General features: G+C 39.1%; 1 protein-coding gene across 1 annotated transcript in view; it reads right to left on the bottom strand.

Moving 5' to 3' along the window:
- ADSS2 (adenylosuccinate synthase 2) overlaps positions 1-21,626 on the bottom strand; it is a 39,551-nt gene extending 17,925 nt beyond the window's left edge. Inside the window, exons 1-4 of the mRNA XM_082480608.1 lie at positions 21,407-21,626; positions 5,278-5,380; positions 2,621-2,689; positions 1,127-1,177 (exon numbers count right to left, since the gene is read on the bottom strand). Coding sequence (XP_082336734.1) covers positions 1,127-1,177; positions 2,621-2,689; positions 5,278-5,380; positions 21,407-21,574 — 391 coding nt within the window. The 5' untranslated portion in view covers positions 21,575-21,626. The remainder of the gene's footprint in view (positions 1-1,126; positions 1,178-2,620; positions 2,690-5,277; positions 5,381-21,406) is intronic.
- Positions 21,627-27,031: the final 5,405 nt, after the last annotated feature.

The following is a 27,031-nucleotide window of genomic DNA, read 5'->3' as shown; positions in this document are numbered from 1 at the left end:
TAGTCATTTCCAAGTAATTCACCTACAGTGATTCTAATCTCAGAACGGATTTTAGTAACTTAGAAACAGTTTCTCAACTATTTCAAACTCAGTAGTTACTCCAAAGTAAAAATGTATTTATTCTTAAATATGTTCACTCACTAAGCTATTCCAGATCAGTTAAAAAAAAAAAAAAACACCACAAAAACAACAACAATTAACCAAACCAAACCAAACAAACCAACCAACCAACCCACCCCCACACCAAGCCAAAAAACAAAACCAAAAGCAAAACCTTTTTTCTGGTGTTATAAGCTTTTATCAGATAAAGACCTAAAAGGTTTGCATCATCAGAAGATGACTACCAGAACAGCAATAAACCTATTTCCTAATACATGCAGTTATGCAATTATTATGTTACAATATCTAAAAATCTACTTTAAAGGATGAATTTGTGTAGTAAAGATGTTCTAGGAGTGATACAGGAAAAGCCTCTGAAGCTCTGTGTTGGTGGTTTCGACTCTATTTTACTCCAGGCTCTGAACTGCAGAGTTGTCTGGAACACAGGCTGGAATCAACACCCGACTGATGAGCTCCCTGCAAGGAGGGCAGCAGCCATTGTCTCCATCCTTATAGAGTCCTTCCCATGAAGTCTCCTTTCCGAAGTACGTGGCAATTTACTTGGTAGGGAGCCCATTAGTTTGGGAGTCATGCCCAGTCACATGATTTCCCAGCAAAAAGGTTGCTACAAGTAACACTCCTTTTACACCAAAGGAGGAAATGAGTCCTTTAGTCAATTAACTTCTGAACTGCTTTTTGACTGCTTTGCACCTCTACTCTTTGGCTTGGAAAGTGAACCTGCTTTCCTGACTAGGTCATGCTTATGGAATAGGATTAAACAGTTGCTAAAATATAAACCTGGGAGGGTCCTGAGTGGTGAATTAGGTTGGGGGTTTTTTTTAGGATCTTTAATAAACAAAAGCAGCATATGGAGACTTAATCCAAAGAAAAGTACATACCTATATAAAGAGATGGCTAAAAATTGTTATGCTTTTACTGCCATGGAAAGGTCAGAGAAAACAAAGACTTAGAAAAAAGAAGAAATAAAAAAAAACCAAAAACAACCAAACCACAAACAGAAACTTACCAATATGAGCCCTGTCAGAAATGATTAGTCTTTTTTCCCAGCCTTCTAGCCCTTAAAAGACAAAATTAAATAGTTCCAATTACATTTTGTATAGAATTTTTGCCTTCTGATATGAAAAGTATTTATCCTTTATACGTTTAGTCAATTTATTTAAAGATTGAGCAATCACGTTGCAGAGAAAAAAAAAAGTAAATTTCAATAATTAGTACTTGGCATCAGCCTATAAAGCTGAGAAAGTCAGGTTTATTCTGATCAAGAACTCTAGCTATTCTACTAGTTAGTCAATTTCAACAATCAATTAGCAGCTTTTTGGTTTTTAATAATCTAGACAATTGATTTACCTCACTTATAGCAGACTGCTGCCAAGCATGGCCATAGACATAACAGAAAGTATCCAAAAACTGAGTTGAATCAAGAAGTGATATCCACAGCATTTGTTTATATTAACACGTATCATAGAATCATAGAATCAGTGAGGTTGGAAGGGACCTTTAAGATCATCAAGTCCAACCATTAACCTACCCTGATAAAAACACCACCACTCCTAAACCATGTCCCTAAGCACCTCATCTACCCTTTTCTTAAACACCTCCAGGGATGGTGAATCCACCACCTCTCTGGGCAGCCTATTCCAATGTTTAATAACCCTTTCAGTGAAAAAATGCTTCCTAATATCCAATCTAAACCTGCCCTGACATAACTTGAACCCATTTCCTCTTGTCCTATCACTTGTTGCCAGGGAGAAGAGGTCAGCTCCCATCTCTCTAAAACCTCCTTTCAGGTAGTTGTAGAGGGTGATAAGGTCTCCCCTCAGCCTCCTCTTCTCCAGGCTAAACAACCCCAGATCCCTCAGTCGTTCCTCATAAGGTTTGTCCTCCAGACCCTTCACCAGCTTTGTAGCCCTTCTCTGGACACGCTCCAACACCTCAATGTCCTTCTTGTAGTGAGGGGCCCAAAACTGAACACAGTACTCGAGGTGAGGCCTCACCAGTGCCGAGTACAGGGGGATGATTACTTCCCTAGTCCGGCTCACCACACTATTCCTGATGCAGGCCAGGATGGTGTTGGCCTTCTTGGCTGCCTGGGCACACTGCTGGCTCATGCTCAGCCGGCTGTCCACCAACACCCCCAGGTCCTTTTCTGTACTGTCATCAAACAGTACACTAAAATTCTAAGAGGTAAACCGACTACAAATAGGTAACACTTTAACAAGCTGTTTCACTTCTTAATTTCACTGCTTTAAGGAAAGAAAAATGTCTATAGACAATTCATATTTAGAATATGTTCTCTTCTAAAACTGTCCAGAGATTCCTTTTGTCTGTTTTCCCATGAGGGCCCTGGTACTTTTAGCGAGACTCCTGTGAGAAACTAGCAGCTAAACAGAGTTTTGGAAAAACACAGTAAACGTAACGTCTACAGAGGCATTCTCTACCTAAATCTTTTGAGGAGGGCCCCGCAAACTATTTTAAGAGTAGTAATTTAAAATTTTCTCACCTTTTCCTTTCTTTAAGTTTTTTTCAGCTTCTTCAAAGAGTCCTGGCAAATGAATTACAACGCCATTTCCTGAAATAAACCATTACACAAAATTAATTGTGTTGAGCATGGAAAAAATATTCCAAGCAATTCAGACACTTCATGTTTTGTAGGCGGAGTATTTTATTTAAGTTTTTAAACTTTCAAAACTTTGCAATTTTTATTCTTAGGAATCTATCCATAAAAGACCGATTTGCACCTAAAGTATGCGTTTCTAACTACATACATTGAATCTTTTAAACAAACTCAACAAACTTTCATTTTACATCAGGACAAACAGTAACAGCATCGTGGGACAGTCTGGAATGCAACTTCCTCTTCCTCATATCTAAAATTAACTTCCCTCTTTGTACTTCAGTTTAATAACCCTATTGTTTTTTAAAAGCTTAGCACATTTCTATCATCATTATAAACACTAGCATCCCCTTCAGGCACTATTCTGCTGTAAACAGAAATAGAATATCCAGTATATAGAGTTGGGGTTGTTGACAAACTAGCAAAAACAGAGGAAAAACCTCTATCAAAAGCAAACTTGCTTTCCTACATCTGTCACATTGATCAGAAAAAGACTACTAGCTCACACAATTAACCAGTATCACTGAGTGCCCAAAAAGGAGCATTTCCATATAGCAAAACTGAACCATCTTAAGGTTGTACCAAACTCAGTAGAGCACTAGATCCAAAGCTATCAGCTAGCTAAAGAATGAAGGGACCTGCCATTTGAAACTATTTGCACAATGCCTAATTTCCCATAGATTACAGCATTCCATAGTCCTTATCAATAGTAATAATCTATTATAATGCTCCAATCATTTTGCCCTTGCCTCTGTTGTTTTTTTTGTTGTTTTTTTTTTTTTTTTTAACCTATAAGCCCTTCCAGTGGAATCCTATGCCAGATTTTTTTTTTTTTTTCCAAAAGAGATTTTAAACACAAGGCAAACTTTCCAGGTCTCAGCTGGGACAGAGTTAATTTGCTTCCTAGTAGCTGCTGTGATTTGGATTTAGTATGAAAATAACGTTGATAACACATTGCTCTAGTTGTTGCTAAGTAGTACTTATATTAAGTCAAGGACTTTTTCAGCTTTCCATAGAAGCTGAGAGGGAGCACAGGCAGGACAAGTTGGCCAAAGGAATATTCCATACCATAGATGTCATGCTCAGTATACAAAAGGGGGTTGGCCCGGGAGGGCAGGAATCCACAATCACTGCTCAGGATGGGCTGGACAATCTATCATCGGGTGATAAGCAATTGTTCTGCATCACTGGTTTTGTATATTCTTTTACCATTATTATTATTATTTTCTCTTCCGTTACTGTTCTATTAAACTGTCTTTATCTCAACCCACGAGGTTTAGGAGTTTTTTTTCCCTTTTTCTCCCTCGTCTCCCCATCCCACTGACAGAGTGGGTGGGTGTGCTGTGTGTGTGAGTGAATAGCTGCACGGTCCTAGTTGCTGGCTGGGATTACACCACAAAAACCATGACATAAACCTAAAAGATGCTAGAAGAACAAACTTCAGATTTCAGACAAGGCCAAAAAATAGCAGATACAGACAAGAGAATTTGTAAAAAGTTCTCTCCTGCCTACTGTACTTTTAAAGGCTGGGGTCTTTCCTACTTCACCCTGATTCTACTAAACAAAACATGGCAAATGAGAATCCCTTTTTTACTGTTTTCAAGCAATAATCTTTTAAAGAAACACAATACAGTAATACATCTGAAGAGAATAAAAGTAGTATAATCTGCCACAGCCCTCAAAACTAGAAGCAGTTAATATCCCAACCTCACCTTCATCAGAGGGAATCTATTTCCATGCCCATTGGCTTGATTTCTGTAAAAGTATTAGGCAGGGCAAGTTGATCCAAAACTATCCCACTATCAAATCACAACATAACAGCTGAAAAGAGGCAATTAACGACCAATTCCTACCAAGTAAAGAGTTAATGCTGACTGCGAGTATATAGTCACTACAAGCTGGATCCGAGAATCCAGCAAGTACTGTTTATGAATCAAGTAACTAGTGACAGAGGCTCTTCAGTTGCTTTGCTGTTTAGCAAACTGTCAATGACTGCTTACTCTTGGCACGTGTACCAAGCTAAGAGGCAAGACTACAGGCTCAAAACAATGAGATGTGCAGGAAGAAGTGACAGGAAGAGCATGGCAATACAGTCCTGATTTGGAGAAGTACACTGTGTAAGGGACAGGAGTTCTGGATATCAAAAAAGCAGGATGGAAGTGTTGATAGGTCAAAAGGTACTGGTAGTTACTTAGCAGGGCTGAAGATGAAAACAGAGAGGAAGAATTCTGAGAATAAAAGAAATAATTGGTAAAGAAAATGAGAGGGAATAGGAGAATGAAGACACGCTGAGCAGCTAGCTGTTTGCATTGATAGGACAGATAAGAACAAAGATAACCATCCAAGACAGTAAAAGAAACCTCCATAAACCAAAATCCACAATTGAGTTAAGACAATATTAACAAGATAGTAGAGCAGTTCAGGCCTATGAGAATTTGAGGAAGAAAAATCCTGATCTGTATGTTCTCAGATATATTTCGTTATTTTAATGTCAGAAGTCTGTAACTACAGTATTGTCTATTTTTTAGAGATGTCCCACTTACCAATGAATGCAGTGACTTTTGGATTGATGATCCCACTTGGTAGAAGATGAAAGTCATACTCCACAGAATCCACAACAACTGTGTGCCCTGCATTATTGCCTCCCTGGGGGAGGGGGGAAAAACAACAGAAAAAAGTGTTAATAGTTTTTGAAACTAAAGACAAAAGAACACACAGTATAGAGATGGAATAAACTGATTCCAGCTCCAATTCTGCAACTTTCACCTGTTACTGACAAAGAATATTTCTGCGACTTCCCAGGAAATCAGCTGAACTTGTTTTGTCAAACTCAACAATTTCAACATCAGTATTATCTGTCATACAGACTTTGGACAGTATTTTGGTTCATCAAAAGTACAAGATCTTGGAATAAGACTAAAATGCTTCTAAAAATTCTTGGACAGAAGCATAAATATTCTAGAACATGCAAACATTTCTAAAAGCCATCATCAGTTTTACTAGGCTCCTGTTACAGTAATGAAGAGTAAGTATTAAAAGTAGAACTGCAACCTTAGCAAAGAAAAAAATATCACCAGTTAAACTGAGTATATAAAACCATATAGTTATTGGGAAAGATAAGTCTCTTTTGAATGTTTTTCTATGAATACTGACCAGCAAAGTTAACTTGTTCTTTCTATACATCCTCAGTGATAAGAGAGGTCTGTAATAGTACAAGTCATTTATATCTGAAACGTGTTGTTAAGGAGCGAGCCTAGAGGCAACTAAGAACACTGTGGTTTCGCAAGTTACAGGAAGCTATTTACATCAAACCAACACCTAACATTTCTAGCTTTTTCCATCACCACAAAGACAGCATTAAGAGATTTGTTAAACTGTGAAATATGTCTAAAATACGAAAAGAAGCCTGTGACCAAGTCTTAAAGAAGGTCAAGATAGGCTTATGAAACTAAAAAGATTACAAAACAGTTACCAAATATCCCCAGTTCTTGTTTGTTGTACTTTTGAAAATAAGCTTACACTCTCTTGTAACTGAGTCATTTGTGCAAGAAAAGGTTACATACAAAATGGTTCTGTTTGTCATAACTACAGGAACATCCTTTAGAGACACCTTGCACCAGAAATAAACAAACTGCTTCATAGAAGGAAAGCCTTAAAGGAAAGACTTTTAATCTAAGCCCTCTTGCAGCTCAAGACAAATTGAAGAAAGGCATTATAGAAAAAGAAGAAAAAAAGAAACTATGAAGTATTAATCTACGGAATTATAAATCTGAAATATTTCAGAATAAGATATCACAGAAGGTCTTTTCTAAGCAATGGACTCAACAGCTACTCACTACTTATACAACATTTACAAAGCATGAATGCAATACATAAAGCCATATATCTGGCATTGCAAATAAAGAATATTCTCAGATATCAAACGTTTGTGCCAGTATATAAACACACATGCCACAGGTAAAAGCCTAATCTCCATGAAGTTAGCAATGAAAATTCTCATAATTTCAGCATTATTTATTTGAGGACTTACAGCCATTCCACCTCCTTTGGAAACAGAGAGAAGACTTACAAACCTTCACCCAACAAATTAAATGTCTGAATTTAAGAAAAGTTTAAATGATTTAGTAATATAATGTAGAGTTTTTCCATGTGGTAAACAGTCCCTTGAAGAAGTTGTAGAGATTTCTGGATGCAGATAGTATTCACTGAGAATGATCTGACTTTATCACAGAAGGCCAAATTTTTGATTCACAACATGTGAAACATTGAATGCATAAATAAAACAAGCTTTTCAAGTTTATTCTTTTAAGAAAATAATAAATGTTCAGTGACAACCTTCCTCCTCCTCCTCCTATCCTTTCTACTTAACAGTAGCTGTTGATACCATCTCTACAGTTGTATCTTGGATTTAAAAAGATGTTAACTAGCTACATTTAAAACTTTTTGAAATGCAATGCTGATACTCTTGAGGTACTGCAAGTTACTCCAAAACTAGATAATATTCTAAGAACTATTAAGTTATATACATACATAAAATATACAAGCTTTTTTTTAGTAAGAAGAGACGTTGGTTTTCTTCTCGGTGTTTGAGAACCTAAGCAAAACTCTCCTTGAGGAAAAAAAGAACAGTTATGTACTAAAGTAGCACTTACATTCAAGTATATCTGCTGAAAGTGGTAGTTATCTTCTTCCTCATCAGATTCCTTCAAATTATTCCTTTCTATTAGATCTACTGGTTAATATCGGTCTAGGCAAATTTAACATGAGCACTGCAGTGATTTAAATGAAAATTCAATAAATAGGTCCACGTACAACACTGAGGTAGTAGTAATTTACAAATGGGAAGATGAGTCCAAACTCTTCCACTGCAGCATAAATAAACTGGACTAACCCATAAGCAATATGAAGATTAGCAAATGACTGTTCACTTGAAATCCCCTACTAACTGGATGATTTTATTTCATGTTTTGCTTCTCAATTTATTTTTTTTAAAAAAGCGCTTTTCTAGCATCATGAATGTCAAATAAAGAGAAAGAAAGATTTGTGATTGTAGAAATTAGATCATGATTAACAATAAATTCTTACTCTCTTAAAGTTTGCCAAGGTAGTGGTGTCATTCAGACGTGATAACTTAAAGTTCAGTGGTCACGTCTGCTTGAGTAAGGCGTACAGCACACAGAATGAAGCTCTGTTAGTCATGGAACATAGCTGTTGGGGTTTGGTGGTGCCAAGATTTCTCCCTTGCACTCTCAAGTGATACCAAGGTGTGCTGGTTCTGCGCTCACTGAAAAATACCCCATGGCCGATAGAATAAAAATGACACGTTACCTTTTAAACCTTGAACTACACATACAGCACAGCTCATACTTCATCTGGAAACAAGCTAGTTATATATACTTCTGTATGTTTACTGTGAGCAGTTATATTTTAAGGGATTTTGCTAGAGACTTGAGTAGAAAACTTGACATTATGTGTATGAATCACCATTTGAACACACTCTTAGGCCATACTGTCTGAAATTAGTGAAAAAGAAATTGGTTCTTTTTTACCTCAAGCCAGGACACATACTAATACCTCAAGGTTTCCAAATGCTTATTCTCAGATTAGACTCAAATCTGAATCTTAGAATTTAGTTGTTTGTAATATTATGATGCCTATGACATGAAAACATTCAATCCCAAAAGTGCTATTGATAGCAGCTGTCTGGTAGAACATTCAGTCAGTCCCCATCCTGCTTTGGATGTCATTCTGTCAAAACGTGTCATCTTGAAAAATATTTTTAATTTCAAACCATATTTTAGGAGAGCATTAAAACAACAGCATTTCATTATTTCAGTTTTCAAAATTCTGCTGTTGATTTACAGGTAAGCTACCCTAACTGCAGAAGTTCAAGTGTATAGTTACACAGTTAGGAATTATAGTATATTAAAAGAATGGTTCACACTGTACACTTACAGTGAACTAACAATAAAGTGTACACATGTTGTGTGCTCAGACATTGCACAACACAGGTTTGGTAAACAATTCTTATTACAAAAACCTGAACTCAGAGTTCCAGTGGTGGTTGGGTGGAGGGGTGGGTTGTTGTCAGGTTATGGGGTTTGGGTTTGGTTTGTTTTTTGTTTTGTGTTTGGTTTTTTTTTTTTTTCCTCCTCCAGAAACTTATGATAATACTAACATCATTGTAATATAGGCAAGTATCGAGTCTGGGCATCATTCGAGCTATAAACTGATGAAGTCACTCCTGGCTTCAGTGCTTTCCATCTGGATTTCTCGCTCCTCCTCCCTCATCACACTAAACCAAATGGGACCAGTTATGCCATTCAAGCTAACACTCCTTTGATTCAAATGTTTAAACATTATTAATGGAGAACTAACTGTGGAATTTATTTTCACTATTAGTTAAACAAAGTTCATGCTCAAATGATCTTCAATACATTGTCTAAAGCTTTGGCCAGAGGGAAATTAAGATATACAAGTCATTTCTTGAGGCTGGCAATATTCCCTAGTTAACTAAATATAGTAATCAGTCTACCATATCTTGAGTAAACTTCTAGGTACCCAAACTACAGGAGTTATCTCCCAGCCATGTGAAAACCGAAATGCCTACCTTGGGCCAACACAGAGAGAGAGGCGAAGTGCGTGGCAAGACCAAAAGATGCTCTTGCTTAGTCTGGAATACACTACGTGCATGTAGAAGTGGCTCCTTTTCCCTTTCTCCCTGCACAATGGCAAGATTTCCTTCAGCTGAGCCAAGAAGCGTGCCATGGCCAGAACATCCACTCTTTAGGGCAAGGCAACTCTGGATTCAGCTACACATAGATGAATTGCACAGAAAGACTGGGAGGAGTGGGGGACAGAACTGGGAGCAGAACTGGGGATATTTGGTAACTATTTTGTAATCTTCTTAGAAATTCCACTTGTTTCTTTAAGTGCTTCCTAAAAACATGTTGTGAATTTTTTTTCTTTTTTCACTGCTTTTTTCACCGGAGATTACAGTATCAGATACAGTACTGTAAATCCTCAGATCATCTGCCACATCAGCAGAAGCTAAACTTTGAATCTAAATAAGATTGTTCTCTTAAAAGTCATTTAAGAACCTTTTCCCGAAGCCTCATGTCTCTGTCAGTTTAAATAGCTATCAAGAAAAATACCATAATTTTAAAAATAATTAAAAATTCATAACACACTAAACATTAATAATTGAAAATTAATTCTGATTTTTATCCTACTAACAACTGTGTATATTTGTTTTCTTAAACATACAATTACTTCAGAGGAGAGAAATTGGGTTTTTTTGCATACTTAAGTGTACCTGCACACATCCTTCAAGTTTGGATACATACAGAAGAAGAATCCTTACACACCATGAGCTTCTCATTTCAACACAAACAATCTAGAATATCCCAACATTATTTTAAGTCTTTTAATTCTGGAAGTCATGCCAAAAAGTATCTGCTAGTTACCTGAAAATTTTTTAAGTATAGCATAATCCCTGAAATGTACTGAGGACACAGTCAGACAACAAACACAACAGAAAAACAAGTGTTTATTGCCCAAAAGGATGTGTCACCTAGCATTCAAATACTGAGAACTGGAAGTACACTGTTGGAAATTATTAGAAAAAAATCAGTTCTTGTTAATATTACCCCAGAGACTAAGCACTTTGTAAGTTTAATATGCATAATGCTTAACTTCTGCTTATTTAACACTGAAATCTCTCTAGATTAGGTTATTACTAGGCTACTTAGGTAAGACTATAAACAGCCTTCTTCCTTAAGTTTTAATAAAGCTCACTTAGAAGAGAGAGTACTATTAAAAAAAAAAAAAAAAGAAAGAGAGAAAAAAAAGCGAAAACGTTTCTTTTTAGGTTTTCATCACATTAGAAAACAGCCTCTGGACTTGGGCTCATTACACCACAGAAAACTGAGTTATAGGAAGAAATAGGCTCATACATTGTGAAAGAACAGCACATAAAACAGATTCTTCATCAAACAACAAAGCAGCCACTCAAAACAAAGACCAATAAGAGCCAGTAACTACACAGGCTTACTACTCCTGAAGTCCCAAGCATACTTTGCTTCGATCTAGCACCGTTTATCTGTCCATCTCTGTCAAGGCACAGCATTGCAGTTTTAGCATACTCTAAGGTTTCCAAAATTGGATTTTCAGAAGTCAGCAATCTTCTAAGAACTGTATTTTGAGGTAGATTTAAAAAGGTTAAAAGCATTCAGTTTGTTTGTCCTTTCTCATTTCCTTGCGCTACTTGTTCTCCTCATATCTTTCAACACAGTATTTGGAACAGTTCTCTCTCCTCGCCCTAAGGATTCTTTGGTGACCGAGGGATCAGACCTTTCAGCAGCCCATAGCTTCACCAAATTACAATGTTAAATTGTGTCTCTAATTGAATTTCCTCAACTTTTCAATTGTCAGGAGCAGGAACTTTGTAATACAAAGTAATACAAATACAATATTGTCCTTCCCTAACTTTTGACTTTTCCTTGTGGTCAATACCTAGGCCCACTGGTTTTACTCAAGACTTTGAAACAACACACCAAAGTTAGGTTGGTTGGTTTCATGGCTGGACCCAGTCTCCGGTTTTCAGATTACCAGTCGCTGCGTACAGTGCTGCCAGCAAAGCTGAAGGAGTAACTGCCACCAGGTGACACTCAACATTTGTGCTGATAACAGGGGAAAACAAGCTTGCTCAAAGTGCAGGGAGAACCAAACACCCGTCTTTTTTTCCCAATAACATCGGTTCAAACAATTCATGGAATTATGAGGTTGGGCATCTCAGAAATAGATGTTTTAATCACAGCCTTGATGCAAAAAGAAACAAACCAAACCAAAACAAAAAAAACCACCACCTCAACCATAAAAGTTTCCTAGTACTCTTTAGAGTTGTTGGTTGGTTTGTGAGGGGTTTGGTTGGTTATTGTTTTGTTGTGTTGGCACTTTTTAAAATTCTGCACATATCCAGCTCAAAAGGGTGCCATTTGGATTGGAGTGAAAAAATGTATTTCCATGTATTTGGAGACACGGTGTGAAAGTCACCGTGAACAACAAGCATGTACCTACGCATTTCAGTATATGCATTTAGTTTAGGGACTTTTTGTAAGATGCTCTGATGGATGAACAATTTCGAATCCTATTAAGACACAGTAGCCCTTTTTCTCCTTTCATGATCCTGACACTATTAAATTATACTATTATTTTAGAGTATTTTAATGTATTAACTGGAAGACAAAGTAAGATCAGGCACAAGAGCATTACTCAATCTGTAATATTTTAAGCAAAATCTGTTGTTGTAACTAAATGCTTAAGCTTTTCAAAAGGGCATTATTCCAATTTCACTGGTGTGGTACGCTTAAATCACTTCCTTGAAAAAGTACACGATCCCTGACCACTAGCTGGTAATCCTGAAATATCCAAGCTATTCAACATCTAGGACAGTTAAGTATATGGGACTCTGACAGAAAGGTGCATACTAATAGACAAATTATCACACAAGTACTGTTAGAACGCCAGCAATCCTGGTAAAAAAAACACCCTTATTTACCCACTTTCTAGAAGCCTCTTTCCAAAAAAACATTCCCTAGGAAATACCACTTTTGAAAGGTTCCTTTCACAGTAGTAAGCTGCTCAGGGATATAATTACTTTTTTTAAAGCAAACAAACAAACAAAAAAATAGGGTTTTCTCTTCAGCTTGCTAAAGAAGATCAAGTAGCTTAAAAATCCTTCTGAGTGTAAGCACCACACCCAAGAATCTGCATCCATATATTCAATTTAGATAGGTTAGTCAGTACTACACACAAAACAAGATACTATTCTAAAACATACCTATCCTGGCAAATGTGAAGAGAATCAGTTACATGGACACAGTGGGGGAATAAGATAGCAAAGGCAACTGCAACTATTGCACATCTGGGGGCCGCTTGATAACATTCTTAGGAAACACCCTTTTTGCAATAGTTTTGAGTGCCTGAAAATACTAATTTGGAAGGAAAAAAGTCATTATCTGCTAGTTTCCACTAAAATGTCAACATGCTTGAAGTTTCAATAAATCAAACAAGTGACTCCTGCTAGCCAAAAAACACTATCAAAGCACTGGAAGGCAATACTTACCCCAAACAATACACTCATGCACACAACACAAACACACCAATTACCACAATACTGTACCACGGTCCAGATAGTATCACTGGAAAAAATATTGAAGATTAATCAATAATATCGAAGAGGGCTACATTTTAAAAATATTGACTGAACAGTATTTCTGATATCTATAGTAATTTTAAGGTAAATCATTTCAGCACTTCCCCTATCTATGTAAAATGGCTCATTTTCAGTTGCATTCCATAGCTTTTAAATATCTTAACTGCCAGCTAAAGTATTTTGGGCAAAGAACTGAATAGAACTAAACAACAATATTAATGCAAGCACCTGACTACAGTTTTATGATTTTTTTTTCCTTTATAGCTCTGAAGACTGAAAACAATTTTTAGAAGCATATCTTATAGAAAGGTGTATTCTGGAGTCAAACCGGTCAACTCAGAATAATGAATAATAAACTCAAAGCAAGACAAATCCCACTTTGAACTTTCCAGTAGCACAAGAGTTCTTTAGCTTGTTACATTTTGTCCATGCAGAACATCTTCCAAATCATGTACAAAGCATGGACAAGGAGCGTTCATAATAAAATTTAACATCAGTGTTTCTTCTGGCATCGAGTTGGTGTAGTAGTCAAAAGCCCCAAGGGAACATTCATGCATTGAGCTGATTCACTGGGCAAACAAGAACCAATCTTTTTTGGACTTACAGCAGAGCCTTGATAATTTAATGAAGTTAATTTGACAAAATAGTAATGACTTAGACCTGCCTTCAGAAAGTCTAATTGATGACTACTTCACCAGCCTTTATGCATCATGACCTTTATTGTCAGGATTAAAGAGAGATGCTCTTTTTAGACAAAAAGATTATTTTCTTGCTGAATTAAAATAATGCAAGAAAGTTTATCAGGTAAGACTTCAGGTTTACAGTGCTCAACCAGCCACTACCAAAACTCAGCTAGCAGAACAATGAAGTTGAAATAACCATCACCTTGGATTTTGTTTTGAGTTTTGCTAAATATGAAGGTACAACTAGAATGTTTCCTAAGAAGTCATTTATTCAAGAATAACTTATTTGACTTTCCATAAATATACTTCAACAATATTGATGTTTACCAAGGGCATAAAAAATTTAAATTAAAAAAAAAAAAAAAAGTCCCAAACATCAAACTGGGAGGTACAAGCTCCACTATGGTTTACATGCAATGCCTGCTAACTTAAGAGCTCATCTGAAGCTAAGGGAAGCCAATGATTGTGGAAGCATGGAACCTCATTTTCCAAAAAGACACTGAAAATGATATAAAGCCCAATACCCAAATGCATATAGACAAAGCCTGAATCAGAATTTTTTTCCTCTGGTGAGTTTGCTCAGAAAAGCTCAATGCTCCTGGGTTTGCAGCCAGGACTTGACCAGTTGTGCTTCCACTTTAAGGGAGAAGGATTTGCAGTTCTTCTATTTTCCTGGCACATGGGACTTTTCCACAAAAAATGTACACACTTGTATCCATCATTCACTGAAAGACCCTCGCTCTTTATCTTAAATTCATTGTAGCTTCAAACTTTGGGGTTTTCCCCTCCTTTTTTTCTTTTTTTTTTTTAAAAAAGTGCAAACAGTCTAATAGGAAACATTAATGTACCAACTTGGAGCAAGCAAAAACAAACAGGAAAGCAGAGTTGCTTGTTCATAAACTGAAAGCAAAAATACTACTTCTCTTTAAAAAAAAAAAAAAAAAAACAAACACCACCAAACACAACAGTAAGACGTTCTCTGCTTTTTAAAATCTTTGTGTAGAGCACAAAGAGCAAGAGTAAATGTGTGCCATGTGTGCTAGCCAAGGAAGTGTATGCTTAAGTATGAGGCATGCGTATATACATAAATAGAACATGCAAGTAAGAAATCACTGCAGGAACACACAAAAAATACAAAGCATTTGAAACTAAGATGGAGGAACAACAGCATATCTTTCTCAATTTTAGATCAATGGAAGTTCAAAATATGCATTTTATTTTCAGATCATATCTTCATTAGTCAAGGACAGACTAGATGTTAGTACAATAACCAGAACAGTTAAATCCATTTTGAGCATAGCAATACCAGTTTAGAACCCTGATGCCTCACCTACAGCAGTACTCATAACTGCTAAGACCAGTCTACATTACTGGAACTTTACCTAACAGTGGAGGTGCATAGGGAAAAAAAAAAAAAAAATCTATTAGAAAAACAGACTGAAATTACTATTAAAAGCACTCTGTCAATGGCGCTCTATACAGACACTAAATAAAAAAGTATTTAAAGCAGCTCTGGAATACTGACATATGCATTTAAGAGAACTATCTACCCAAAAAGTCTACAATGACAATCACTGCCTTTTCTTATGACACGATCATGCCAAGTTGTCTATCTCAAAAATATGATGCCTCAGGGTAGAGCAAAGACGTCTTTCAAGTTACCTCCTCTAGAATAGAAATTAGTTGTCTAGTTTAAAAAGATGTTATCTCATGCTACATTAAGGAAGAAGCCATACTCTCCTTTCAACTCTCCCCATCAGATGTGTGTGTGCATAATTTTTTCTACAGTTTACTTTTATTGCTACCACATTCCAGCATTCTCGTTTAGCTCAGGGCAACCACTGTTGTTTCTGAGCTAGCTATACAAGTGACTGCCAAGTTGGGCAAGAAGCAAGTCAATGTTGCTTTGGCATCATATGGTTGTAAACATTTTCATTTAACTCTTAGATGAAAAGTCAAAAGTATATCAAGAAAGCTGGATACTACCATTATTTACAAGAAATGTAAGAAAGGCTTCTTCTTGCGACAATCAGATTCTGGGAATGCTGAACACACCTTTAAAAAGTTGATCAGTCTAGCAAAGAGACCCCTATGATGCACCCTAACTAGACATAGCTTTGTAATTACTAGGCTATTTGTTCCTCATTTCAATAGATACTGCCAAAAATCTATTTTCAACTTCAGATTGCAAACCATCCCCCTTTAAAAAAAAAAAATAATCAAGGTTTTGATAACTAATTCATTTGCTCACATCCCAGATTTTGTGATTAATTTCTTGCTCTCTGCCCCCTCCGCCCCCAACGAAATAGCAGCTAACAAACACTACTGTGTAACCTACTCCTGCGTTTCAGTATAAACAACATCCAGCCACTAGCCATTTTCCTCCTTGACAATCCATTCATGTTTATAAGATCTAAACCTAGTTCTAGGAGCCATCATGTTAGGCACTCAATAAAAGTTTCTAAAACCTTGGCTAGACTTCTGAAATTTTTGTGTAGTACACAAAAAAAAAAAAAGTGTAGTACAAGAATTGTTGCATCAGAACAAGATCAAGAGTGTGGTTTAAGGCAGAATATGAGAGAATAAGCACATTATGTTTACACATTCACCTGTTTTCTCCTAACAAATAAACCAAAACATTAATTTTACTTAAGTCTATTAATCTCAAAAAACTCCATACGTTTATCTACACTGATCGAACTTGCTCTAAGGAACTGCTATTGAAAGACAGTATTCAGAAAGACTCTTTAGAGCTGGTTTTGGCTTAGTTTCACCTGATCTGCAAAACCTCATCCTGTTGCAATTCCTACATATGTTAGGTAGGGAACAGGATTCATTACCCAAGTCCAGAATAAAGACCAACCTATCCCCAACAGATAAAAGAGATCAAGGGAGGCAGGCAGACAAGGAACAAGCAAAATGTTGAAAGCACAGATTGGTCCAGCACTACACTGTTTCAGTGCATAAAACCCCACCGTTTGCCACATCTCACAAGAATATTTAAGAAAGAATATGAAAAACAAAAAGTGACTTTGGGAATATTTACTGAGAACACCTTCCAAATGTGTGAGGTAGTACAATAAAAATTAAAAATATATTTGAAATCTTAATAAGCTGCTATAGAGTACTGCCTCTTAACCAACCAACCACAGTAAGCTTTTGTAGTAACAGTAAGATTGAAAGAATAAGAAACCAGTAGATCAAGGTGTAATTTGCTCTTTAGTGCTATTAAGATCTCCTTTGTTCATGGTACAAAGTTTATGAACTGGAAAATCAGATTTCAACTGTTCTGTTTGAAATAATTTAGACACTGTGTGATTGTTTACAATAACAAGAGATCACCTGACAGTGATGCTCTAAAGCAGGTCTGTAAAGATTATGACTCATTGATGGGGCAGGCCAAAGAACTCATTTTACTGACCCCTCTTTCCTCACCAGAGCACATGATTGGCATGCTGCCAACCACTACAAGGTCCAAAAGTGCACCCAAAAAAGAAATAAAATAAAATAAAAAAAGACCTCTAGCTAGACATCACATATCAAATGCCTGAGCAGCTAAAAGAGCACCAATAGCTATAGCTACTGATTCTGCTGTTCCTAATTCTGCATGGCCTGCAAAGGCTCTAGACTAAAACACCTCTTCAAATGAGAATATTTACAAAAAGAAAAAAAGTGGGCTTGGTGAATAGAAGATAAGAAAATCCCTGTTTAAAAAAATAAATAAAGTGGCTATATACAGACTAGTGATACGGAGGTGTTAGGCAGCATTGGTCTGAGGCATTCAGTCGGCAGTTATCAGCTGATCAACTGTAGCTGCTTAACCCCAAGAACCTGCACACTGAAAACTTCTCTAGTAATTGTTGCACTGTAATTGTCACATATCAAGTGATGTGCGGTGGCGCCACTATACACACTCTTGTTTGGGGGGAGGAAGAGGAAAAGGGAGTACGAAGAATCCGCACATTGCAATTACCATGCATTAGCAGTTCAGGAGTAGGACTCGTGTAACCCCACAGCAAGCAGAGCAGTAATGGTAAGTCGCGGGCAGACCATACTGAAATCAGTTGAGAAGATCGGGTAAGAAGCTGTGATTCTGTTTTAAAGTAGTAACAAGATGTGCAATAGAACTGAGGGAGCAGGAAAATGGGATTCTTTAGCATAGGGAGCATGGCTTGAATATGATCTGAGGACTTAGAAATCTTATTCACCTGTGTGAATTATATACTCTGAATGAATCAGCTACCTCCAATAGCAAGAACAGGAAGTGACCAAAAATTTCCTGCTGAAATGTGTAAATGAGAACAGAATCATGCAGTGCAGACATTACATTTTTTTGCTGTATGCATACACTGGTAGGTTGGGTGGAGGGGGTGGTGTTCATGTAAGAGACATATTGTATTTCGGTACTATACTTGCTTTGATAAAATGGTTATCTAAAATAATTTGCTTGCATTAATTTGCCATTCCCATATCCACTAACAAATGAAACTCTGGTAATTAAATTCCCTAATTTGGTTTCATTCTACAATTATAGGAAGTCCCTTAATCAGAACAAGAATGTTTTCCTTTTACTTTCCATTACCTGTGAAATTTACAAAAACACAATGTATACTTTTAAATGGCAACAAGGCTAGCTGCTTACCAAGACAAAACTGTGTCAATCAAAAAACACAAAAGCACAGTCTTTCTGGGAACTACTCCTGAATCTCAAACCAGTTCTTGCTTTATTTTACTGTCTGGACTATGATTTATGTGATAGCAGGTAAACAGACTTCGCTCTGTAAGCCACGAAGTGCAGATACAGGTTTAAGTGCAAGTCTCACCAATAAATGTGTTTTATCAAAAGTATCATTTTACCAGATACCTCCTTGAGGTAAATTAAGGTGAATTCAAATTTAACAGTGGAAAAACAAATACATACTTTGCCTGTCATGTAGACATGTTTGTATTAACTGCATCTGAACCCTCTATGCTAGCAGTGCCCTCATGAAACCATCATAGCTACCAGTGCAGCTGCATTAGCAACTACATACATGCAGCTCCTGGATGTATTTTAATCTTAGTTTGGTCTCTTCAAACAGTTGTTTTTGAAACCATAATACTATTTTTGATAAATGTGAATTTGTCTTCTGAAAAGAAAATCCCATACTCTTGCACTGAACACAAGAGTCCTTTCAACAACCTCTAAACCTAAGATAAAATAATTTGGAGGGTGGTATTTAGAAGAAATAGAGCCATAATACATCTTACTTACTGCCACACTTATTTGGCTGATTGTACCTAAGCAAGCGCCTCATTCCAGATGCCATAGTCAGCTGGTTGAACAAGTGACTGAAGTCATTAGCACACCTGCTATGTAGGAGACAAGAAGGTATGGCCATAGATTTCAGAGTACAACTTCTTGGAAAGCCTTTACAGGCATTGTAAAAGTGATAGTCAGTTCTCGGTTCTGGGACAGGACCATTTTTATGCTCTGCATCTGCACAGAACCAGGGACAGTGACATAAAAGCCACACTGGAGCTCCCAGTTTCACTGAAAAATATAACACAAGTTTCCAAGACATCTTAGACCTGCTACAACTTCCCAAGTCCTCCAAGAAAACAGTTGTACTAATAAATTTTTCACAAGAACACGCTAGAAATATTTGATCTCATCCACAGGCACTCTAGCAACTCTGTGGCATGATGAATAGAAAGAACCATCCTACAATGAAGAAGAGTATAATGGCGAAACAAGAATCAGAATCTTCTGTTACAGAAAGCTGATATCAACAAGGGGCAAGACTAAGAGTGTTACAGTCTTTCTTTCTGGACTTGTACTACTATGAAAAGCACAAGAATCATATTCTAATTTATCAGCAGTAACAAAAATATCTAGAATATGCTCACACACATAGCAAGATGATTTAATAGCTCAGTATCACTGAAAGACAATATTCCTATTTTCCCCTCTTGTTCTGAGAAACTGTTCTTTGTGCTTACCCTGTCCTGGGGTCCTCTTTTCATCAAGGTCCCCTGAGCCAATTAAGTTTTATTTACCAAAGCAATAGAAAGTAAATCCAACAAAAAATAGTTTCCTACCATTTCGGTAAGTTAAATCAACTTAAGAGAAGTGTTGAAGTGCCAGAGCCAGTGCATGGGAGGAGACCCAGACAGCACAGCCATGAACAGGAAAGGGAAGGAAGAAAAACCCCTTCCTTCAGCACGAGCAACAAGCTGTTAGAAATGGCAGAACTGACCATGAAATTCAAGCCTCAGACAGTGGCATAATTTTTCCCTTTTTTTGATCCTTTACCCAGATGCTTCAAAAGTAGTAACAAATACATTAAAACACACGCACACAAAAATTCACTGTCTGTCCCTCTCTCTCCACCAAAACTTCTAGCATTAAACATACACGCTCACCTAGACGCCCTTCAAGTTTCAAGAACAAAGTTGTAAAGGACAAAGTGAGTCACTGTGTTCTATAACCCACAAAGCCAGGCAACCATGCCATCATCAGATTTTATGATTTAAAAAAAAAAAAAAAAACAACGAGATACATGGGAAAAAGTAATTCATTTGCAAAAACAGTTATTTAAGAATGCGTTTTACTTCAAAATCAGTCTCTGAAGTTTAGGTTTTTGATTTGTCAGCTTTGCAACTAACTTGGTTTTGAAAGCACCAGTTTTATGTGCGGTTCTCATTAGATAATACAATGCTTCAGTGTTTGCACTCTTTGGGAAATGGTACGCTCTTCCAAAATCTATTTATTTTAGAGCAAATTTAATTTGTGCATTCAACAAAAGCATACAGATAATGACACTTACATGAAGTCTGCGCTTGCTGCAGGCATTTTACACTGCTGTATCTTTCAACTTCAAGAAAAAAAGAGTACATAGCTGTAGTTCACTATGTTGTACTCTACAGAATTACTACAATTGAAATGTTAAGGAAAACATCTCCCCTGTGTTGTTTTAACGTAGACGTGTAAGAGTACTGTGCTTGCAGGCTAGAGCCACTTCTTTTTTCTTTCTTTTGCTGGAATCAGGCCTCCGTACAGAGAATAAAAAATTTTAAAAAAGAAAAAAAAAAAGAGAGAACTCAACAGAGAAAGGTGGGATTTCATTGACACAACAACGATCTTGAAGCAAGGGCAAGCGAGTCCTTTAAAAGCTAGTTTTATCTGAAGACCACCGAGTAGTTGCGGACTCCATGCGCACCCTCACGTGCATCCTGTAAGCAACGGCTGGTTCCGTGCCGGGGCCCAGCATGGCCCCTCCGGGGGGGGGGGGGGTACGGCAAGCACGCTCACCGGCGGTGCGGCTTAGGCCACGCCGCCACCGGGGAGGGCTTCCCGGCCCCGCAGCGCCCGCTCCCACCAGCGATGCTGCGGGAACCGCCGAGCGCGGCCCCTTCCCGGCGCCCCCCAGACAAAGAGTGCGGCGGCGGCGGCGGCGGGCCTGAGGGGGGGAAACGCGACCCCGGGCGCATTCCTCTTCCTCCTCCCGGCGCCGGGACGGGGACAAAGGAGGAGCGGGAGAGCTGCAGAGCCCGGCGGCGGGTCTCTCGCCGGGGCTTCGGCCCCGCCGAGGAAGGCTTCGCTGCCCCGCAGCCCGCCCTGCGCGGCGGGAGCCCCGCCGCCTCACCGGGGCGCCGGCCCCTGCGCTGAGGCGGGCGCCCCGGGGAAGAAGGGGGGCGAGAACAAGTGGCCGCGCGGAGCTGGGCGGCGGCGGGGCCGCCCGCTTCAAGGTGACACCCGCGGCCTCCCCCGCGCCCCGGCCGCCTCCTCACCTGGCACCTGCAGACGATGTCGGCGTCCTGCGCCAGCAGGTCCACCACCTTGCCTTTGCCCTCGTCGCCCCACTGGGCCCCCAGCACGACGGTCACCTTGTTGCCGGGGAGGCGGGCGGCGCACTCGCCGTTGGGGATGGCGGGCGCCGGGGCGCCATGCTCCGCCATGGCTCGCGCTGCCCGCTCCGGCTCCGCTCCAGGCACATGCGGCAGCGCGCGGCAGCTCCGCTCCGCTCCCCCCGCCTCCTCCTCCTCCTCCTCCTCCTCCTCCTCCCGGGCGGGCGGGCGGTAGTGCCGCTGCCGCCTCCAGGTGCCGCCGCCTACCGGCCCCACCAGCGCGGCCTCCCCCGCCGCTCCCCGCCAGGCAGACCCCTGCCCTCAGGCGGACCCGAACCCCGCCCCGCTCCCCCGCCGAAAACCGGAGCCGCTCCCAGCGGACTTTTTTTTTCTTCCTCGCCCTTGCGCCGCTCTCCCGCGCCCCGCAGCGCGGACTACATTACCCAGCGCGCCGCGCGGCCTCCCCCGCGCAGGGCGCCGCGCGGAGCCGGGCGCGGTGCATGCTGGGGCGCGCAGTCCTCGGGGACCGCACCTGTGGCCGGACGGGTTCCGTGTGGGTTGCCCCATGCGCCCTCGCGGCGGCGCGAGGCTGTGTCGGTTGAGGAGGGAGGAAGGGGACGCTGTGAAGGAGTGGCTTCGGCGCCCCGCCGGGTGCTGCCTGCCCTGGGGTGGCTGGACGGCGGTTGCGCCTTGTGGAGGTGGAAAGAGGGGAAGAGGCGCTGAAGGGAGCTGGCGGGGGGAAGGGGTTGCCTTTGTGCGTCGGGTCTGGCCTGGGCTCGGGAAACGCTCAATCTGCGGCCTAGGGTTTGGTGGCCACGGGTCCTGTGTCCCTTCCCCACAGGTGGTTCTGTGGGGCGCAGCAGCCCGCGGCCTGGCGCGCTACAGGTGTCCCCGCACCGCTCCTGAGGCAGAGCGGGTGCCTCTGGTCCCTGCCAGCCCGTGTGGCTGCCCCTTTTCCCCCCATGTTGCATCTGTCACGGATGTCCAACTTGCAGACGTGCGCTTGCAGGGTATCACAGCTTTGCCTGCGTGGTTAGCGTTGCTGGCTTAATGATGGGAATATAAATTCGCCTTTGTAGAACCAGGGGCTAAATGTAAGAGGCCATTTTCTGCAGACACACCGGAACATGGCCCCGAGCTTAATCATGAGGAAAAAAAAATAATGGAAAAAACCCATAGCAGAGTAATGCCTTCATCATGCATACTTGAGGGTTTAGAAGTGGAACTGATGTCTCAGTGGCTGTTTTCATTCTTTCCTGCTTCACAGAATCAACACGCCTGGGGGAAGATTTTTTTTCTGTAAAGTAGCTATTAAAAAGACATAAATCTGAATGATGTAATTATTGCTAAAACAGCTATTTAAAAAACTGAGTCACTGAGCAGTCACAATTTGCAGCTGTCTGGCATGTTGTAGAGTTTGATTTTAGTTGCTTCTTCGCTCCTTCAGGTTTACTCTAACCAAGAATTTGAGGATCTATAAAAGCCACTGGTGGCAAGTTTATCTGTGTCTTGTAAAGCTAGGAAGTTATATAACAGAAAATTAAATACGAAGTTGACAGAGAACATTTTTTAAAGAACAACTGAAAATACCTAAATCCTGAATGTCAGTACAAAGAGATGCTATGACAAAGTAGTCAGTTGAGTACAAAGTTGTTGAGCAATTGCAAATGATACCATGCAATTCTGCATATACACTTCAAAGAGCAAATAGTTCCTTAAACATTCAATATAGTCCATAGCATTAATATTTTTGTTTGCTTCTTCTAAAAAATACATAGTCATGATTTCTGTATCTCAGAAAGCACACAAGCGCAGAGCTTGTGGGAAGTCACTAAAAGCCACAAGGAGCTTCTGAAGTCAATTTCTCCAGTCTTGCTGACAGAATGGCAAACTGCTTTAGTGCACTCACTTCTGAGGCCATAGATCATCTCATGACTTCCCAAACAATGGTCTAGATTAATGTTTCAGAATGCGATTTTCCAGTATAGCTGAATCATATTAACACCTCACCATTGCCAATACAAATATTCCCTTGAATCTCAAAATAAATTTGAGCCTGTCATGGTAGTGTCCTAGCAATGTGATATTAGTGTAATACCACTTTTCAAAGATGTCTCAGGCACACAATTCCATTGTTCTGCTATTTTTACTTGGTATAGAAGAGTTTTGAGATTCATGTTGTGGTATGTTTTCTTGGTAGGTATAGAACCAGTGACGAAAACTATGAACTCTTCACTTCCAGAAAACCTGTAAGTATTTAATGAAGATCAAGCTAATCTATACTGATTGGTACTGCAATGTTTAGAATTTTTATTTAATGTATGGTATTACGGGCCTGTCATTCCTCCATTCCCTTTTCTTTGCAAACTAAATGGAGGCTTTCATTCTAATTCCATAAAAGATATTAAATACTCTTTATTCACATGATTCACTAGCTGTATTTATAGTTCTAAAACATGGTGACTCTTGACCAAAGTACAAACACAACTGGTGTCTAATGCCCCTTGTCAAAAGCCGGCATCCCCCTGTACTCGGCACTGGTGAGGCCTCACCTCGAGTACTGTGTTCAGTTTTGGGCCCCTCACTACAAGAAGGACATTGAGGTGTTGGAGCGTGTCCAGAGAAGGGCTACAAAGCTGGTGAAGGGTCTGGAGGACAAACCTTATGAGGAACGACTGAGGGATCTGGGGTTGTTTAGCCTGGAGAAGAGGAGGCTGAGGGGAGACCTTATCACCCTCTACAACTACCTGAAAGGAGGTTTTAGAGAGATGGGAGCTGACCTCTTCTCCCTGGTGACAAGTGATAGGACAAGAGGAAACGGGTTCAAGTTATGTCAGGGCAGGTTTAGATTGGATATTAGGAAGCATTTTTTCACTGAAAGGGTTATTAAACATTGGAATAGGCTGCCCAGAGAGGTGGTGGATTCACCATCCCTGGAGGTGTTTAAGAAAAGGGTAGATGAGGTGCTTAGGGACATGGTTTAGAAGTGGTGGTGTTTTTATCAGGGTAGGTTAACGGTTGGACTTGATGATCTTAAAGGTCCCTTCCAACCTCACTAATTCTATGATTCTATGATTCTATGATTTGCTGTAGTGTAAGTAAGAGCTTAGAATAAAACTGTGCAGAAACTCCCAATTGCATTTATTTTGGTTCGTTTACTATAAGCAAGAAAACCAGCAAGAGCATGCTGTGTTACAGTATTTGTTTTTTCCTCTAAAATGTAAGGACTATATTAACTTTTTTTGCTATTTGGGCAAGCCAAATCTGCTCTGTGAGAGGTCATGGGCATTTAGAGGTGGCATGAAGTGGCAAGAGTTTATGTTCAAGGAATGAAGGATTGTGACTGCCTTTTCTGGCATTAGCAAGCTGGTATATGGGATTGACTCTAAAACTGACACAGGCCAACTGAGCTATTAGCTGATACTCAGCATGGCCAATGGGTCATAGAGTGCTATTTCTTTCTCCATATTAATACTTCTTAAGTGTGTTGAAGGACTACTGAACGATTATACTTTTCTGACACTGTTTTTCCTTACTGTAAGCAATTTCTGAGTTTCAGGAAAAGTATAGATTGAAGAAATAGCCCTTGACAATGAAAATGTCAGGGCACATGGTCCATGGTACGAGTTTTCTGTTAAAATTGGATCTGCCTGTGACAATGATGTAATATATAGATATTTTACACTGAGGTCTTACCTACAGTAGAACAGTGGTTGCAGAAAAGTGGTCTGTAGGCCATGGTTAGCTAATCTGCAGGTGTCCTACAGAACTGTGTTAAACAACAAAATATTGAAATTTGTCACATTGATGTTATTAAAACATTCGCTAAAAGGTAAGTTAATTTTATTTCCTGATGGTTTACAGCATCTTCAGAGCATTTTCCTGTTTTAATGTGATGTTAAGATGTACAGTGGCTCACAAAAAATTGTGGGTGTTGATAGTGCCATAGTCTAAAAAAGTTAAGAATCACTGTGCCAGACACAGTTGGCATCTGTAACACTTCAAACTCTCCAGAATGCTGTCAGCTTAGCTTAGTAGGAAGAGAAATCATTATACAGTTAGGACATACATAATTTTATTTCAACAGTGTGCTAATGTAATTGATCCCTGGTTGTTGCTTGTTATTACTCATTTTAAATTAGTTTTTCCAGTTAAAATGTCCCTTAATTATTTTTGTTGCATTTATTAATCTTTTTATCATGTTAAAAATGAGATTAAGAACATTAGAAAGTAATATTTGTGTATGTTGTCACAACTGATACATTTGCACACACTAGCAAGTGTTTTCAACTCTTTGGTTAGATGTATCTAGAATACGAAGAATCTTCATTTATTGAGTGGGAATTTCCTGATGTATGTACTGCAGAAGATAAAAGGTAAGAATTTTAAAAATCATAAACATCACCATAATTGGACACTTTTGAATTCAGTGAGAGAATAGTTAAGGTAATATAGGATAGTTTTGTAATTCCATTGGTAGTTTACAAAAGTGCGTTTTTTACATGCAAGTGTAAATAAGGTAGCAGCTGACAAGACTGGAGAGACGCAGGAAAATAAAATACCATCATTAAAGAGTTGTAGAGCTAAATCCTTTGCTTGGAAATGAGATTTGGAAATTATGATTTGCAAAGACAACTATTTTATATAATAATAATTTTTTTTAAAGTAAAAAAAAAAATTAAGAGAGTTCTTCAGATCTGCATATGCCATTGTTCCCTAAAAGAACGTCAATGAATTGCTGTCTTTACAGAGCAGAAATGAAACGGAGTTTTCTGTATGTATGAAATTGTAATTTAAATATTTACCTATAAATTGTTAGATATAAAAATGGACATATATGATGCAAGTTAACTTTTATTACAGTGTTTCCTCCAAAATTTGATTGCTTATTGTGATCTGAGCAGCAGCTTACCCTGCAAGGCAGGTGTAAATAAATTGCCTGTTCCTGAGTGTTATAACATGTTAAACGTTTGTAAAGACACTATGTCTTGGCCTTTGACAGCATCAGCCATTAAAAGTTTAATAGGATGCACGTGTGATAGATAATTTGGGGGATTATTTTTTTGCAGGACTTTATAGATTTATATATTTTGCACAATATGTCTCTCAGTCAGGGAGAATGAAGAACTGTGTAAGGGAAACAAAAAAACACAACGAATGTATGAATCCTTTTTGTTGTTTTTATTAATTAAAACAGGATGCCAAATACTGCACAATATTCAACTAAGAAAGATCTCAGATTGGTTGAAAGCTTTTCCTTTTTCCTAGGTCTGTTTTTTGGTTAGAATAGTTCCCTTATCTGGGTCATTGCAAAAGTATCAGCTCAAGGGAGGAGAGTACAGTAGCACCAAAGTACATCAACTTTATCTGTATGAAAACAGCACCCGTAGTTCACCATCTCTTGAAAGTGCCAAAAGGGCTGTGGGTGAGAGCTAACGCATCAACTAAGATTGTATTTGGTTGTTATAAAGGTTAGAATAAAGATTGTTGGCTGTGTTATATCTGCTAACCTGTAACCCATAATACTTGAGCCCTGATTAAATCCTTCACTTATTTTGCTCTTATCTG

This window comes from Vanellus vanellus (assembly GCF_965231255.1).
Source record: "Vanellus vanellus genome assembly, chromosome: 3".
NCBI classification, from domain to species: domain Eukaryota; kingdom Metazoa; phylum Chordata; class Aves; order Charadriiformes; family Charadriidae; genus Vanellus; species Vanellus vanellus.
Note: the sequence above shows the minus strand (reverse complement) of the source record. Positions and strands in the feature narration are given on the sequence as shown.